Source organism: Lissotriton vulgaris, chromosome 11 (genome assembly GCF_964263255.1).
Source record: "Lissotriton vulgaris chromosome 11, aLisVul1.2, whole genome shotgun sequence".
NCBI classification, from domain to species: Eukaryota; Metazoa; Chordata; class Amphibia; order Caudata; family Salamandridae; genus Lissotriton; species Lissotriton vulgaris.
This window is the reverse complement of record NC_141699.1, coordinates 59,162,014-59,180,998: the sequence shown is the minus strand read 5'-3', so window position 1 is coordinate 59,180,998 and position 18,985 is coordinate 59,162,014. Positions and strand designations below refer to the sequence as shown.

General features: G+C 47.5%; 1 protein-coding gene across 1 annotated transcript in view; it reads right to left on the bottom strand.

The window, feature by feature from the left end:
- Positions 1 to 2,623: 2,623 nt before the first annotated feature.
- Positions 2,624 to 18,985, bottom strand: part of LOC147678960 (uncharacterized) — a 29,778-nt gene continuing 13,416 nt past the window's right edge. Inside the window, exon 3 of the mRNA XM_086942446.1 lies at positions 2,624 to 3,183. Coding sequence (XP_086798572.1) covers positions 2,624 to 3,183 — 560 coding nt within the window. The remainder of the gene's footprint in view (positions 3,184 to 18,985) is intronic.

Below are 18,985 nucleotides of genomic sequence, written 5' to 3'. Positions count from 1 at the left end.
TTGATCCCCCGAACAACGTGCGCCGATTTCCATATAGGGGCTATTTAGCATGTGATTTTCACTGCATTTCCACCAATAACCCACCATGTTTTTTGGCACCGATTGTGGTGTTAACAATAATGCTATTTTGCCACTCACCGTCCTCTCACAACAACTGGAGCACTGGAGACATACTCATGAGCATAATAAGATTTTAATCGTTTGTTTTGTCTCTTAAATGTGTGTCTTTGTCCTCTTTTTCTTCCACAGGTGCATTACACACTCATTTTGAAGTCTCCCAAACGGGGAGTACTTTAGGAGGCTGGTACTCCTCTCACTTGCACTTTTTCTACACTGTTTTCATTTTCACGTCCCTTGGTTAAGGTGGTCCTTAGCGTGTCCACACCGCCGGGGTTTAGTCCACTTTTGTCCTGATGAATGCCTGGTAAATTGACACTGTTTCAAGGCAGAAACATGTTGACTGACTACTAATATAGTGGAAATAACCAATCAATTAAATTGGCCGAATTTCCCACACCTTAACTTTTAATATGTCCAAGTGATCAAACATTAAATCCTTTTTTTGATACACTGTAGACATTTTTAATATCACTATCACTTTGAATCAATCACTTTCACGTCTATTCACAAAATACCTGCTCCGCAGTAGTTCTGGCGCTGAAGTACACTGGGGAGGCACTCAGCCTCTCCAGTGGGGCCCTATGATGAAGCATGTCACCTACCAGGTAGGTGAGTGAGGGCTTTTTATACACACCTGAGTGGGGTTGTGTATCTACTTTATACTGCTGCTCCTCTTGTTATTTCTGATTGATTTTTGGACACTCTTCCTTTGTTTAAACAAGTATAACCGGGGACTAAGAGTGTTTCCACATTCTCCCTACCTCTCTTTTTGTTGACCTGTACTTCCACCGGCGTGATCCTCACGCTAGCGGGACGTCTTATATAACGTCCTTGTTGTGGGTCAGTCAGACTGCAGTTTCTTGTGCGGACCTTGAACTCTGGAACTCTGACTGACTAGGTAAGACCCCCCCAACTCTCCTGGAATTACCTTCCCTTTCGTATTAGGCCACCTCCCTAACCCCGGCCCTCTTTTAACTTGCAGCACCAGCATTGAATGCTCCATAATTGAAGCAAGTGGGTTACCCTTGTGCAACTTTTCTTAATCGCGTACACTCGAATAAGGGTTTGGCAACTTAAAATGGATTACCCAACCTCTTCATACAGATGAGGACATTAATAAATGTTTTCACATTTTCGAGATGTAAACTGGCGATTATTAATCTACTAGCCCCTTTAAACCACAGATGAGGAGGCTCGTTGCACAAACCAGTCGCTCTTTTTAAAATCTGCTTGCATACATGTTGTCACAAACATGACGATTTATCCACTAACATGCCCCTCTGAATTACAGATGAGGACGCTTTCTGCACCAATTAGACGAGAGGAATCCCCACTATCTGCGAGATCCTGCGGGTTTGCCTAACCCTGATTGGTAAACCCAGAACCTATTGAAATATCATTGTGCACAACCATGACCCCTTCCCTTCTACCCCATAGGTGTGTGACTCAGATACCACACCTGTACCCAGGTTGCCCAACCCCATCCTGAGGAAGACCCGCAGGCTGAGACCCCCAATCACCCCCTGAGCCCCAAGTTGGGTCGAAACGTTGACGCCCATTTACGCCTTACTTGGACCACGAGTCCCCAGTTGCAACGTGCCACATAAGGATTGAATTGAGTAATGTTTAATAATCAAATGTAACTAGATTGGTATTGATAGTAATGTGGCCAGGTAGAAAAAAGACTGAGATTGTATTATCAGTCCAACCAATGAATAGTTGTCATTTATCCTTCTATCACTACTTTTGAAACTTCTCTTCACCCTTTGAACACCCGAGCGCTCTCTCTTCCTGCACGTTCCTTGGAGCAACCTTCCCCTCTATATCCGAACTGTCCAGTATTTTTTACTGATGCATCAAATATGATGGAATTAAGAACCCATGTAAAAAGCCTCTTGGTTATTGCACGTTAGTAGACTGATTGTAACTATTACTGTGATCCAACAGTGTTGAGGTTCTGAAAAGACTTACCAAGTACTTATTGTAGGTTGAGATTAATATCATCTACAGAATAAACTCTTAGTTGCAGGGCAGTAACGACTATTAATTTCCATCTCCTCCTTATGTGTCTCACCTGTTGCTTGGGCCCATAACCAGGGAGAGGGTAATTAATAGCCATTGTTGCCCGCAGGTGCAGTAACGCCAAATTCACATGAGGATGACATTTCCACGTGTGAACATGCTATATCAGAATATTCAATACGTTTAAACACCCGAATATCGGGGAATTCTGCTACCGATGCATAGTTTCAGGACTGCTCCTAAAATTATTTGAAAATCTAAGAGAGTTTTAAATTTTCTTTAAAAATAAGATGAACCCTACAGCACCAAAGGTCACCCTTTCTCACCAGCTCCAAAGTGAACCAAATCTCTAGGGAGCAGCGTAGGAGCAGGTGCAACAAAAGAACTACATTTAAAAAGGGTCACGCATTTCTACATTTCTTCCCTGTAATACGAATGTGAAATGTGTAGTTATTTTATTTATCACACTCAGAAAATCTACTCAAATGCATGAAACTGAAAGGCAGAACGCTACTGCCCTCTTTTGATAAATATGTGAAGCTGTTTTGTTGTTTTCATAGTCAGTGTTCCACCACATGGTGACACCGGGCGCATCCTTGCCACAACACATTGGTCGTTGAGTGCTGAGAGGCCGGCGGTGCCCCCCCTCTGTGCCACTCACACAGCAGCTCGCTCTGACGACAGCCATCAGTTTACAAGTTTTGGTCTCACTTCCCCAGAGGGCGGTGTCACTGTGAGACGCGCTCCCGCCCCACACAACACAGTAGTACGAAGCGTCCTCTTGAGGCTGAACATCAGTGATGGTTAAGGACATGGTATTACCGGATCTGGAGCCCGAGAAGCGGGCGGGGACACCCTCAACTCTGGTACTGGTGGTGTATATTAGACCCATGGGGGCATTGCCATATTTATGTTGTACCCAAATCGGGTAGTGGCCATCGCCGATGGCTCCGGTGCTGATGCTGCAGGATAGTGTGCCGGTCCCTCCGGGGGGCACCGATGCTGAGGGGCTCTGAGTCACCACCAGCTGGGCCTCGGAACCTGAAAGAGAGGACCACAGACAGTGTGAAGAGCGGCGCAGGAGACTGGTCCGAATACACAAGCTGCGCTGATGGAACTGTGTGTACAATACAAAGGGAAACCCGTGACCTTTCTTAGCAGCGCAGAGTGCGGCGAGCGCGAGGAGGGGAGCCCAGGACATGGCGCAGCGTCAGCAGAGTCCGCTCCGATGCTCTTGGGTGCAAACGTCCTCCGGGATGGGACCTTCGGGTCCACCTTAAAGCCATTCAGGACCAGGGGGAGGGGCTTCCATGCAAATAACCTCATGCGTCACTGGTTGCTGGGGGTCACACCCTCGTTCTATATCTATTTTTAGAGTCAAACCATAACACACATCTGGCTAATTATAACCACGTCACGGCCGGGTGTCTATAGTGCATCCCCCATGGCAGCGCAATGCTCCCAGACCGTAGAATGGTGCCTGTGTCATGATAACGTGTATATTACCGGATATATCCTGGTGCGCATCTCATCGTGGCCCACCTGCTGATCCCCTCTAATGTGAATACAGTTGGTGCAAATACATAGGTAGAACTACTTAATTTGAACCGGTGGTTGCAAACCCTGTGGAGGGCCCTAGGCAGTCGAAATATTGCCCCTTCCCCTCGCAAACCATCTCCTAATACCCAATGCACCGGATTGTTTTACAAACTGACAGCTGCCAGATGAGCTTTTTAGAGACAAACTGTTATGTGAATCTGATGTCTTTGTTTTATGTACTTTAGGTTTTTAATGGATACATTACAGTAATACAGTATTTCCCTATAGAGTCTTTAATGTAAAGTTTTCAATTCTTTGAGTTGATTATTTTTGCTATCTTTTGAAAACAATATTCATGAAAGCTTGATTGTAATTTTCTTTCAAGATCGAATCAATAATATTTGATCTTTTGGCGCGGGCCCCTGAGAGGAGTGGGGCTCATAGCCCGGAGCCTACTTTGCCTATTTGGTAACCTGGCACTGGGTGATTTCAGTGGGGCCTACTGGCATGCATTTTGGGGAATCTGCACTTTTCTTTCCTCATCAGACTTTGACCCAGAGCAAGAGAGAGAAAATCAGGAGGAAAAGAAAGACTGAAAAGAGTGAAAAAGTGAAAAAACGGCAATGAAAAATAATTGCAAAGGTGAGATAAAGGGAAAGGGAGTATCTGGTGGTGGAAGAAAGAGGCATCGGGTTCAATCCAGACTCACAGACACAGCATTCAGCGATTCCGACATTCGTCAGCAACAGCGTCCGGATGGTTGGAGAAACTCTGGGCAACGGCACTTATTGTTTTACAAATTAAGCACTGTCAGCACCCAGAGCAGGGGGCACACATAGATGCACTACAACTCCAGCCAGAAGCCCCTGATCACAGTGAAAAGACATTCAAACTGCAGTGGGTATAAATTCACACAAGTAAGGTGGTCATGATCTGAAGCCGGCACAGAGTGAAATCCATATGCTGACATTTCAAGGCCTCAACAATTTCGTCTGCTTCTGCCCCATCTATCTACTTCCAGTTACCTTCAAGAAACACCCAATGTCAGGAAAGAGGTAGTGGGTATTTTACAGGGAAAGTGATTTCTCTAAAAACAAACATTGGCAAAGTCAATAGGTAAGCAACAATCTGTCAGACCTTTGGCTTTGTTACAGATTTTCTTCTGTTTTGTTTTTTTTTCCTCTTAGTTTTTGCAAAACGTTCACGTGGGGCATGATACTGGGCTGTTGCCAATATAAAACAAGCATTGAATATGCAATAGGTCTCGCCTTTGATTAAGTTAAAGCCATTAGCTTTGCTAATGGTATTGTATAGCAAAGCAAAAGACTTTAACTTAATGAAAGGCGAGACCTATTGCATTTTAAATGCTTGTTTTTGCTTGCAGTGGAGTGATCATTTAGAAAAACAAGTTCACAGCACTATAACATTTTGTACCCAACTGCATCACTAGAGAATTTAACACCTGTAAGAATTAGGGAAAAGTGTTGCTTAACACAATAAGATGACACATTTACGTTAAGTGTCTCCCTCGCCCTGGACTGTCCACGCGTTACCCTCTCCCAGCTCTGTCTTTTTAGCAGCGGGTCTTAGGGATAAAAACAGAATTACAAAGACTAAAATGCAATTAATTTTGTGTTAGCCAGCATATCTGAGAGTCACAAGCATGAGCTAACTATAAACTGTTCAAAGGCGATCGCTAAACGTAGTTTAAATGGAATGTGTGCATTGTGACCTTCTAAATACGAAATAATATTCAGGTGTCTCCATGCTAAAAAGTAAAAAATGTATTCTGGATTTAAGTTATGTTGTTCAAAAAATTTAATATTACAACCACTACTGCTGCTATGAGCTTACTGTTTACACTCGGAGAGCCTGAGACTGTTTTTGTACTGCAACTTTTTTATTAAGATAAATTCATGTAAGGAAAAGTATGATGCTTTAATGTTATATGAACTGTGATTTTATTCTGTATGCTGAATCAACTGTAACAGTTTTTTATCATATGTGTTTGTAGTTTTGCTTTTATGGTTATTATATTTTAACTGAATAAAGCTTATTGAATCGAAACGAGTTAAGTCGTCTTTTGTGGAATTTTTATAAAATGAAAAATAAAAAACACCACATTGACTTTTCAGCTTCTCTGGCTCAACATATTTCTGAATCTACACAGAGACCCACCCCAAATAGTGTTTGCACATTTAAAAATATATACTGCAACTAGATCGTAGCTTTAAACATGGTGGGGAGCAGTGTTTTTCATCAAGTTGCACCTTTTATCCACAATAGTCTGGGATGACTACAAAGGGATGTGGGATTCCTTGGCGGCAGACAATGAAACACAGAGACTCATTGCTTTCCAGTCGTTATGTTTAGTTATGGAGGCAGACCACAGTACAATAATGTAGGAGTTGAAACAAAGCTTTTTTTAAATGATTCGGGAAGCGTATGCGCGCTTCGGAAACCTATTTGTTTATTTTTCCAAAGCACACACACGCTTCCTGAAGATTTTTGAAAAACGAAGTGTAACGACTAAAAGTCATCAACGGAACAGGAAGCGGAGCAACTTAAAGAAAATAATATTAAAAGTGTGTGCATGCGACTTGCAAAGGAGGTCAGTTTGTGGATCTTCAAGTTTAGAAGACACATTCTCACCCTAGTTACAATCTGAGATTTACTCTTGTCCATGGCAAAAGTAAGTCAGTATTCATGGTGAAAATTCCAGCAAAGATGGCGTGGGTGAAGGTAACGAAATTTCAAAACATGGGGAAAATCTCAACATTTTAAAGTGCAATAGCAATTTTGTGTTATGTGTACGCACGCTCAATGATCCAATGCATAGATTTACAAATACATGAATGGAAACCTGTGTAAGCAGCATGGAATTAAAAAAATAACTTCACTACCAATCTGTGGATCTGCGACTGTTAATTTCCTTGTTAGCCAGAGATGTACTCCAAAGGTAGACTGAAACAAACTTTCGCTACAACATTTCCAGCTGTGCCCGCCCTCAATAAATGCTTAAATTACTTGCTGAAGGGGCTACAGAGACCCTCGCCGCACAGCAGGGCCAGCCAGGAGCCACCCGGGCTCAGCATGGCACCGACCTCTACCGGGCATGGACTCAGCATGGCAGTCAGAGATTCATGTGCAAGTCATCTCTTTCTAATGATGTCATGCTAACCACTACCACCCCCTCGAATCATGATTTTAGGGACCAGGCCGGACCTCTGCATGCAGTGACCTGTCCAGGTGGAGCCCAGAGGAGGGGGAACAGAGAAAACACCCCAAGAGAGGGCTTTCCATGGTATGGGAGGAGGGACGGGGCAATCTCTCAGACCAACACTCGCCTGTGATGTTTGCTTCAATGATTCCTCACAAGTCCTCTCCACCCTGCACCTCCTCCCAAACACGCTCTTGTGCGTGGGAAGCGGATGGATAAAATGGCGGGGAGTTCGACAGAGCGAGTGAGAAATATATGCATGTGGGGTTTTGGGGGCAATCTGTAAGTGAGGCACGCATTAAGGAGACGGAGAGGCTGTGGAAACAAGACAGGGTAAACGAGGAGGGACCGGGAGCGCACGAGAGAAGAGGGGGTGAAAGTGGAGCGGAAAGAAGGAAGGGTGCATGGGAGGGAGGGAGAGCAGAGAAGAGGCGAGAGGGGGTGGTGGAAGCGGAAGGGATACACCAGATGAAAGCCACAGGTTGGAACCAAAACGCTGCCTCCCTCGTGGTGTTATGGGGCGAGAGGATGGGGCTAGTGTGTTTATGTATGAGGGTGACCCTTTACCAACTCACAAACATGCTTCCCCCAGCATCACCCGCAGATTTCTCAACCACTCCACACAATTTAGGCCCTCTTCCCCCGGTTCCGATGGAACTCATGTTCGTGGTGAATCTGCACTTTCCGGGCACAGGCAATCCCGCACGCCGACAGAGTAATAACGTGCTAACTCATTGGCTGGGTATCCACCAATCAGTATGAGTGATGCCAAGAAAGAACACGTGACCTCATGCCAGAAGAAAGCAGGGATTCCGGGAGTGATGGGGTTCCCGGGAGAGAGTAGGCAAGGCATAATGGTGTGAGACATCCCATAGCAGCGCAGCAAGAAAAGAGCCAGGTGAGTGGGGGGTGAGTGGGAAGTGGGGGGGTGCACGTGTGTGGGTGTAGCTGTGTGTGTGCGCGTGTAGCTGTGTGTGTGCGCGTGTGTAGCTGTGCGTGTGTATGTATATGTGTGAGTGTGTGTCTGTTAGCTGTGCGTGTGTGTGCGTGCTTCCTGATGCATTGTGCCTGCGTGGGTGTATGTATGTATGTGTGTGTGTGTGCGTGTGCGCGCAATTTCGAGTGCCTGACTTGCTCTGAATGTAGGACAGGGGATGTGCACGGCGCCGGGCTGGGTGTGCGCGCCCACGAGGTCAAATCGCCAAGGAAAAGTGCATGCACATCCCCTGTCCTCATTCCCGGCAAACCCACAACAATAGGTCTTTCGCTGGGGCAGCGCTATGTGCTGCTAACACCAGCGAGACCTAAAAAACAGGCTAAAAGCAAAAATACGTTTTTGTCAGAAACACAGGTTGCTAAAATAGTCCTTAAGAACTGAAGGGTCCTACTTTCTATGTGAAAGTGCTTCTTGTGAAAGAGCAGAACCCTGTCACTCACAAGAAATGTAGCCATTGGGTAAAGTGTACTGAATCATTACCCCGTAGTGTATGCTGTAGGGGATAAAGAAATATGTGAATGTGCAGCACCAGACCAAAAGATGTAGATGTCTAGCTGAAAGACCTTATAAATATCTTACACATATCATTTTAGTAAAATCGAAATCTTGGCTAAAAACAGAGATAGAAATCAAATATGCATTAACCAAAGTGGACACAGGCTCATATGTACACAAATATGGAAATACACAGACTTGTGAAAAGCATACAGATACACAGGTTTAGCATGCACACACAAGTGCACATAAACACTCATTGGGGTAGGTATAAATGTACATGTACATGAGCACACACGCACTAGTGCATGTGCAGATAGCAACAAGGCATGGATTGAAGGTGAACAAATGTATATACATGAAAACAAGGGGGCAGAGAGCACACTGCCTTTCATCCGGGTATAGTTCACCCCATTGCATTCTGGGAAATGAAGCATGCTTCCTTCGAAGTTATTGTAGTTTTTCATCAAAGTTGGTGCAGGTAGATACATGTTTCTGGGTGTATCCCTTCATCAGTAGAGAGCAGAAATGGTAGAGAGCAGATCAAAATCATCTAGGGTTGCTGAAATGCCGCCCAAGTCTTCACACACAGGTACATCCCAGGTGAGCTTGTCAACTGGCTGGCTCAAGGGAGCTTTTTACCTGTGTGTCTTTGGAGTGGTACAGAAACCTGTGAAAACCTGGGCAGCATTTAAGCAACTCCAGATAACTCTCTCTGCCATCTACTACTTCTGTTCTCTACTGATGAAGGGCTAAACCCAGAAACACATACCTAGAGATAACAGCACTACCAGCATCAACTTTGCAGAAAAACTACAGTAACTTTGAAGTAAGTGTACTGCATTTACCAAAATGCAGTGGGGTGAGATGTGCTGGGATGAGAGGCAGTCAATCAGTCAATCAGAGTACTTGTAAAGTGCGCTACTTACCTGTGAGGGTTTCAAGGCGCTGAGGGGAGGGGGTTCCGCTACTGCTCGCAGAGCCAGGTCTTGAGGAGTCTTCTGAAGGCGAGTAGGTCTTGGGTCAGCTGTAGGTGGGTAGGTAGGGTGTTCCAGGTCTTGGCAGCGAGGTAGGAGAAGGATCTGCCACCGGAGGTTGTTCGTTGGATGCAGGGAACAGCGGCGAGGGCGAGGCTGGCAGTTCGGAGCTGGCGGGTGGGGTGTAGAAGCTGAGTCTGCTGTTCAGGTAGGCTGGTCCGGTGTTGTGGAGTGCTTTGTGTGCATGGGTGAGGAGCTTGAAGGTGATCCTCTTGTCGACGGGGAGCTAGTGTAGGTCTCTCAGGTGGGGGTGATGTGGCTGCGGCGGGGGATGTTGACGATCAGTTGGGCGGAAGCATTTTAGATGCTTTGTAGTCGTTGTAGGTGTTTGGCTGGGATTCCTGCGTAGAGTGCGTTGCCATAGTCCAGTCTGCTACTGACGAGGGCCTGTGTCACCATTCTTCTTGTTTCGATCGGGATCCACTTGTAGATCCTGGGGAGCATGCAGAGGGTGTTGTAGCAGGAGAAGGAGACGGCGTTGACTTGTTTAGACATGGAGAGGGAGAAGTCGAGGATGAATCCTAGGTTGCGTGCATGGTCGGTGGATGTTGGTGCTGTTCCCAGTGTGGTTGGACACCAGGAGTCGTCCCAGGCTGAGGGGGTGGGTCCGAGGATGAGTACCTCCATCTTGTCCGAGTTCAGCTTCAGACGGCTGTTCCTCATCCAGTCGGCGACGGCCTTCATTCCCTGGTGGAGGTTGGTTTTGGCGGTGTGCGGGTCCTTGGTGAGGGAGAGGATGAGCTGGGTGTCGTCAGCGTAGGAGATGATATTGAGGTCGTGTTGGCGGGCCACTTGTGCAAGGGGGGCCATGTAGACATTGAACAGCGTCGGGCTGAGGGATGAGCCCTGGAGGACATCGCAGATGATGTCGGTGGCATCGGATAGGAAGGGCGGGGGGCAGACGATCTGGGTTCTGCCGGAGAGGAAGGATGTGGTCCAGTCAAGGGCCTTCTCTTTGATTCTGGCTTCTAGGAGGCGTGTCTTTAGAGTGCGATGGCAGACCATGTCGAAGGCGGCTGACAGGTCCAGGAGGATGAGGGCTGATGTTTCACCGTTGTCTAGTTGGCACCTGATGTCGTCTGTGGCGGCGATGAGGGCTGTCTCGGTGCAGTGGTTTCGTCTGAACCCGGACTGAGACGGGTCCTAGATGTTGTTGTCTTCCAGTTGGCTGGCCAGTTGTATTTTGACGATTTTCTCGATGACCTTCGCCGGGAACGGGAGCAGGGAGATGGGCCAGAAGTTCTTGAGGTCCTTGGGGTCCGCCTTGGGCTACTTGAGGAGGGTGTTGATTTTGGCGTGTTTCCAGCTTTCCGAGAATGTCGCTGTTTTGAAGGAGATGTTATTGACCTTCCGTAGTTGAGGTGCGATGGCAGCGTCTGCTTTGTTGAATACGTGGTTTGTGCACGGGTCTGACGGAGATCCTGAGTGGATGGAGTTCATGACCTTGTGTGTCTCGTCGTCGTTGACATTGGACCAGGAGGTCAGGCGGTTGGCGCTGGTGGTGTTCACAGGGGAGGTGGGGTCTGGCGTAGTCGGGCCGGTCATGGTGTTGAAGCTGTCATGGATGTCAGAGATCTTGCGGTGGAAGAAGATGGCCAGTGAGTTGCACAGTTCTTGTGAGGGTGGTATGTCGTTGGCATTGGTGCTAGGGTTGGTGAGTTCCTTTAAGATGCTGAAAATCTCTTTGCTGTCATGTGCGTTGTTATCCAGGTGGTCTTTGAAGGATGATCTCTTGGCTAATCTGATGAGGTGGTGATGTCTGCGGGTGGCGTCCTTGTGGGCTGCGTGGTTGTCTGGAGCGCGTTCGTGAAGCCATATCTTCTCCAGTTTACGGAATGCTCGTTTGGAGGTCTGCAGCTCATTGGTGAAGCAGGTGGCTCTCTTGCTGGCTTAGTTGTTGGAGAGTTTCTTGAGGGGGGCAAGGGTTTTGGCACAGTCGTCGATCCACTGTCTGAGGTTGCGGGCTGCAGTGTCTGGGTTGGTGGGGTCGGTGGGTGGGTTTTGGGCAAGGGTGGTGATCAGCTGGTCTTCGGTGACTTTGCTCCAGCAGCGGCGAGGTAGCTGTTGGGTGCGGTGGTGCGCGGTTTGTTTATTGAACGTGAAATGGATGCAGCAGTGGTCGGTCCAGTGGAGTTTGGTGGTGTGGTCGAAGGTGACGTGGGTGCCTGTGGAGAAGACGGGGTCCAGCGTGTGGCCAGCGGCGTGGGTGGGTGCGGTGATGAGTTGTCTGAGGCCGAGGTTGGCGAGGTTGTCTATCAAGGTGGCGGAGTTGGCGTTGTTGTTGTTCTAAAGGTGGAAATTCAGATCCCAAGGAGGATGTAGTCCATGGAGGCAAGTGCGTGGGTGCTGGCGAGGTCGGCGATGGAGTCGCTGAATTGAGCTCGGGGTCCGGGTGGTCTGTAGATGAGTGTTCCTCTGAGGGTGGTGTTGGGGTCGGTGTGGATACGGAAGTGCAGGTATTCGGCGGTGTTGATGGTGTTGTCTGTGTGTGTGGTGACCTTGAGAATGGACTTGTGGACGATGGCTGTTCCTCTTCCGATTCCGTTGGCGCGATCCCTGCGAGTGATCTTGTAGCCGTCTGGGATGGCTATGGCAATGTCGGGCGCCGAGGAGTCTCGGTCAGGAAGGCCACGTCTGGGGCGGAGGTGTCAAGCAGATCTTAGAGCTCGACGGCGGGTTTGCTTGCGGAGCGGGTGTTGAGGAGTATGCAGCGAAGGTGGTTGGGTCTAGTCCTTGGAGGTTTGTTGGCTCTGTCGCAGGTGAAGCTGCAGGTGTGGCAGGAGAATGGTCTGTGGGTCCGTTTCGGGGCGGCTTGGAAGCAGGTGTGGTTTTGGCCGGCGTTGAGTGCGTAGAGGGTGCTGGCGTCGTAGCGGAGTCTTGTGTTGTGGTGTTCGCGGGGTCCAGGGGTTCTGGCGCTGGGCGTGGTCCAGGCGCGGACAGGTTTGCCTTTGGAGGCTTTCGGTGCGCCCGCTGCGAGGCCTCCATGAGACGGGATAGGGAGGGAGGAGCAGCTGGGAGGCGGGACCAGGATGGCCAATGTGGAGCAGGGGGGCGGGGCCACAGGGACGCAGCAGCGGGAAGGAGCGGGAAACGGCGGGAAAACAGGCAGGCGGCAGGGAGCAGGTACGAGGCAGCTGGTGGCCGTGTGGTGGCGTGGGGATCAACCTGCCTGCGAGCAGTGTGCTCCCTCCCCATTATATATGTGCTTATGCTCATATATGCGATGAAGGTTTGTACATAGAAGTGCTTAGATACTCATTCTAGTGTGTGCACTTGAATGCACCTTAATGTGAATTCTTGCATAAACATTCACAAACAAAATGCATGCTGTCTATAAAACAAGCCTATGTACATGTCCACACCCAAGATCACGTGTGTGTTTACTCTCCTGTGCACTGAGGCGCTCACACATTTTACAATGAATACTGTGGTTCCCATATACTCTCACACTGGGACCATTACACATGCTATCAGATATGCATCCTCACACTAGCATGCCTGTAGACATGCTCTTAAATGCATGCATAATCACATTGGCACATTCAAAGACTCAAACTCGCGTGAGGACTCGTTTTGCCATCTCCTATACATGGGATAAATGTGCACACTCGTCTAGGTGCACAAAACATGCGCTCTCACATCTGCACATTGACAAGCTGTGCTTCAAAACAAATTCAGTCCCCTACTTCAGTGGGGCCCAAGGAGCCTCCCACTTCCGAACTGAGAGTGCACAGAAGAGATGGCAAGCATAGGGCCATTTAACGGAGCAGATATATTTTCATCCTGTGGGTTAGAAAGTGAAAATTGTCGGACAATGTTGACACCTATCTAGATGCTTCCTAGACTAATCATGGTTAGTTTTGTGGTTGAGAATACATGACATCTGGGAAGTGTCCAGCACTGTTTTTCTGTTCACCTCTAATGCATTATCCTAGTTTCAGTGGATGTAGAAACCAAGAAAAATAAATTATATTTAAAAGTGCTTGGTCTACTGGCTATTCATATTAGTTGAGCTACAGAACTTAAAGAGCACGTATTGCACAGACCTTGCTCCAGGAAAGCAAAACACACAAATAATGCTTGTGTAAGGAGAAGATAACTGAGCTGGAGGTGGCTGGTATCCAAGCAAGGATAAAACCAGTATCTATGGAGACTGCGATGACAAGCAGCAGCAGGAAAGCAGAGTGCTTAGGGCCTCATGTACTAAAACTGCATTTGCTAAAATTTGCGCACCAACATAGTCAAATGCATTTAACGTCCCCTCCCCTTAACAGGATCATCTCCACTCCCACTCCCCCTCCTACTCTCAGCCCCTACTATCCTCCTTCCAACACAGCTACCAGTCTCCCAGCCTACACGTTGCCCCCCACGCCTACCGCCAATGCCCCCACCCATGACATCAATTTCCTCCCTATCCCATCCACTCCCCTACAGTCCAGTACCTCTCACCTCCCTAACCCTATCCCACGCTCCAACACAACGCAGACTTGCCCGAACACCAGCCCTCCCCCTCGCCTGCACACGAATTCCCTGGCCAGCCAATCACCCCTGACTGCCACCCCGACCCCCACCACCGACCCTACGATGGAACTCATCATGGCCACCCTCACTCAGATCAAAGAAGACATCCAGGTCATCAAAGAACGACTCTCCACACGTCCTATACACCACCCAGCCACCTCCACCCCCCTTCCCAACCTGCCTCCTTCCCCCCCGGCGGTCCCCCACTCTCACTCTCACCACGCCCCACACCAGGCTTCAAACCCTGCTCATAGGCGCAGCAATTCCCGTAGTCCCCAGCATCGCCCCTGCAACGCCTCACACATCCACACCTCCCCGCCAATTGTGGCCCCCACCTCTCAGGCCAACTCTCGCACTCAGCTATGCCCCAAGCTGACATCAATCCCAGCTCTTAATCGCAACAACCGCCCTCGCCGCACCCACAACTCTTCTTCTGACCTCGACACACTCACCCTTCTCCGCTCCTATGAACCAGCCCCCCAAACTCACACAAGCACCCCACACCGCAACATTCCCACGATACACCCAAATCCCCTTAGACCACCCACATTAAACAGCAGAGCCTCCATCCCCAATAACCTTAGAGAAGTCCCTCTCTCGCTAGAACAATCTAACACCCTCTACACACCCCGCCTCAAATGCGCGCTTCTCAACTGCAGATCGGCGACAAAACACTCAGCAGCCATTGCTGAACTCCTCTTATCACAGGGCCTTGACCTAATCATCTTGACTGAAACGTGGCTAACTGATTCCTCGACACCCATAATGGACATTCTGGTTCCTCCCAACTTCCACATTATCAGGCTCGACAGAACAGGCCAAATAGGTGGCGGAATCGCATGCATATACAAGAACAACCTCTCTGTTCAGAAAGTCAATTCCACATCCCTGCCATCCCCAACATCCTGTGAATACATCTGCCTCGACATTATCAGTGAGGGCAAACCGATATGCACTCTGCACAGCATATACCACCCACCCAGGGACAACCTCACCTTCTCCCAACAAATCATGGATATGATCTCAACCAATTCCGGTCGCCAGCTCACCCAAATATACCTTGGTGACTTCAACCTCCGCTGGAATGACAGCAACGACGCAGTGGTAAACAGTCTTAAAAATTTCCTCGATGCCCTCAACCTCACCCAAATATGCAACAGTCCGACCCATGAGAAAGGCTCCACCATCGACCTGATCATCTCCAAGGAGCAGTCTATCCAACTTGAATCCATCCAACCTTGTGACTGGTCGGATCATCACATTATCACATTCTTTATCAACGAAAAAGTCAAAGTCAACCCTATGCAGCTCGCCAAGCCCAAGGTCTGGAAAAGAAACTCGAAAAAGCTCAACCCTGGCTCTCTGCCCCCTAACAGCTGCAATCTTCTACTCCCCCCTGCAGGCGCCTCGGACGTCCAAACCCTGACTGACCACTATCTCAACACTATGACTTCGATAATCAATGAGGCTGCTCCTATGCAACTAAAAAGAGTCGCCACTAAAATCTCCAAACCATGGTACGACGGGAGTCTCAACGAAGATAGAAGAGACATGCGAATGGCAGAACGGACCTGGAGATCAGCCCCCTCTGCAATGCACCTAAAAGAGTTGAGGAAAAAGAGAAACGCCTACTTCAGGAAAATAAAACGCTCAAAATCGGACTTCTTCCGCCTCCAACTTAACCAAGCAAAGAACCGCCCGAGAAAACTGTTTGAGCTAATCAAATCGCAATCCAAAGAACTACCACAACCACTCAACACTGGGCGTGTGGTACCCTCATGTGAAGACTTCGCTGCTTTCTTTATCCAAAAAACCGACAAAATAAAAAGCGATCTCCTCACTGACGCAAGCCTCTACTCCAAACCCAAATGCCCAGCACCTGTTGAACCAAAAAACAATGCGACATGGTCAACCTTTGACACATATTCGGAAGAAGAAATTGGCAAATTACTCAGCACCCTGAAACCTTCCAATCACCTCACGGACCCCCTCCCTGCCTTCGCAGTAAAAGATTTTACCCCACTGATTCTCCCTCTCTGGACTAAAATCATCAACAGCTCTCTCCAACAAGGAAGCATACCTGACTCCCTCAAAGTTGGTCAGGTCACACCTCTACTAAAGAAACCAACAGCCGACCCCGCGGATCTCAACAACTACCGTCCCATCACCAATATCCCCACTCTCGCCAAACTGCTGGAAAAATGCGCACAACTACAATTGACTAAACACATTGAGCAATTCGATCTCCTCAACCCTCACCAATCAGGTTTCCGTGCAGGACACAGCACAGAAACGGCTATGACTCACATAATTGACGACGCACTTCAAATGCTAGACCAAAATGACACCTGCCTCCTCATCCTTCTTGATCTCTCCTCCGCATTCGACACCGTTAAACATGAGAATCTACTAGAACTACTAAACAAAAGAATGGGCTTATCTGGAACTGTCCTCAAATGGTTCACTTCCTTTCTCCGCAACAGGACGCAGAAATTCAAGAGCAACAACCTGATGTCCAAGCCAGTACCTGTAACGCTAGGCGTCCCCCAAGGATCTTCTCTCTCCCCAACTTTGTTCAACCTAGTCATGGAACCTCTCACCACTTTGCTACAAGAATCCAATGTACACTTTCACATGTATGCCGATGACACCCAACTCTACCTCAAACTGCAATCTCCCAATGACATCCTGCTCCTGAACTCAACGATCAGATGCACCCAATCCTGGCTTGCCGACAATCACCTCAAACTTAATGCCCTGAAAACAGAGTTCCTTCTGATCGCACCACCAGCGAAGATATCCACCACTCAACATTGGCTTAAACTCCTAACCGCACTCAATGTCCAACCCACCATCGTGGATTCAGCAAAATCTTTAGGCATAACACTCGACACCAATCTCAACATGCAGCAACATGTCAGCAAAGCTACAAAGGGAGCGAACTTCCAGATCAATACTCTGAGGAAACTTAAACCCTACCTCCCAGCCAAAGACTTCCAAACAGCGGTGCAAGCACTAGTCATCCCACGAATTGAATACGGCATCACCTCCCTCTGCGGACTCCCACTAACTACAACGGCACCACTAAAAGCATCTCTAAATGCTGCAGCGAGACTCATCACGGGGTCAAAAAAGCACTCCCACATCACCCCTGACTTGAAATCCCTGAATTGGTTGCCGTTTGAAGCCAGAATACATTTGAAAATAGCCTGCATGACACACAAGGCTGTACACCTAAACTCACCCGGCTACCTTGCTCAGAAATTGACAATCTCTGGGGGAGTCAGAAACACGAGAGGCGCAAACAATCTTCTGCTGAAACCTCGAAGATTCCGGAAGGAGAAAACATACAAGCGCTCTTTCTCAGGAATGGCGCCTAGGATTTGGAACTCACTCCCTCCCGAAACCAGGCTTCTCTCTTCCACTACACTCTTCAAAAAAGAAGTAAAAGCTATCCTCATGGCTAAATTCACCTGTACTACTATCTCGAACCCTATCAACACCCTGCGATGATCTACATTACTTGCTTGACCCCTTATCTATTTGTACGAGCTGTCTTATCACCCACTTGATTGCTTTGCAGCCACCCAATTGTATTATTTGTATTGTATGATCTACTGATTTACTTATTTGACCTTGTTCCCTCATGTTCCCTTCTGTACTCTGTGAACTATCGACCTACCTATTTGACTTTGTTCCCTCATGTACCCGTCTATGTAAAGCGCTCTGATATCTGCAAAGATCTTGTTCGCGCTATATAAAACTCTGAAATAAATAAAATAAATTGGTGTTTATTGAAGCACCCTATGTACTTATTGGTTCGATCACACAATACCAAATCATAGTGGGCTGCAGTTCGAACTACCCCATGAATGTTAATGGAGTAGGTCACAGATTTTGACCCTGTAATTTTTTTTTCCATCACTAGGATGGTGACCTGCTGGGGTCAGCAGACCACCATTTATGTGATTGCTCTTAAATAGAGCAATTTTTCTTTTTAATATAGGCCATTTTCCGGAATTTCAGTTGCTAAACATTAATATTTACCACATGGATCAGTAATCATTTCTTAAACACATTCAATACTGTAGAAACCTTTTTCTGAATTGTTAAATAAGCTTAGTATATTTAAAAAAAAAAACAGGGTTTGACCAAATCAGAGGATTTGCGAATGCTAAAACCCTTAGTACATGAGGACCTTAAAGCCAACCATGTTGCTTTCCATCTACGGTACAAAGAGATGGAGGCAGCAGAGGCTGACACTTAGAGCTTGATGAGAGAACATGGGCACATAGGATGTGGCACTTCGACGGGAGAAAGAAATATACAGCGTTAGGGAGGAAATATTGCCCTAAAGGCTAGAGTTTCAGACTTTGGAATAGGGGAATCAGGTTTGGGTCCTAGCATTAGCTTAGCATCCGGAGATTCTGCACCAATCACTTAGGGTCTAACATTGATATTTTGGCAGACAAGGTTAACGCTCTCAGGGTAAAGGAGTAAACTCGAAAGCTCTCTCCCGGTGAAGGAGTAAACCCAAAGTGGGAATTTCTTTGAGAAAATAAAATTTAAATAAATTTAAAAAACAATGTCTTCCCACACCATGGGAGTCTTTCTCCCATGGTGAGTGGGCAATTGAGCACTTTTCAATGCTTCTTACCACCAGTTTTTTCCTGCGGGCGATGGGCATTGAAAAATGGCTCTGTGTACACCCTTCTAAATTAAGTGGGTGAAAATATAGCTACAATTTTTGAGCACAGCGGAGAGGGAAATCGAACGATGGTTTACCCGAATTGAAATCAGGAGTGCAGAACGTTAGGTTGGCAGTCAGAACTCCTCCCCACCAATATATACATTCAATCATTAATCCCACCGTGGTGTAAACAAAAAAAGGAACCAAACCTTACATAATGTAATCTAGTGCTCATGTTAAAGAGCTCACATTTTTTGTTTGATCTGTATAAACGATACAGCATCATATAAATCACCTTTCAGAGCCATTAGGCAAATATTAAGTTCAAGTAAAATATCAATATG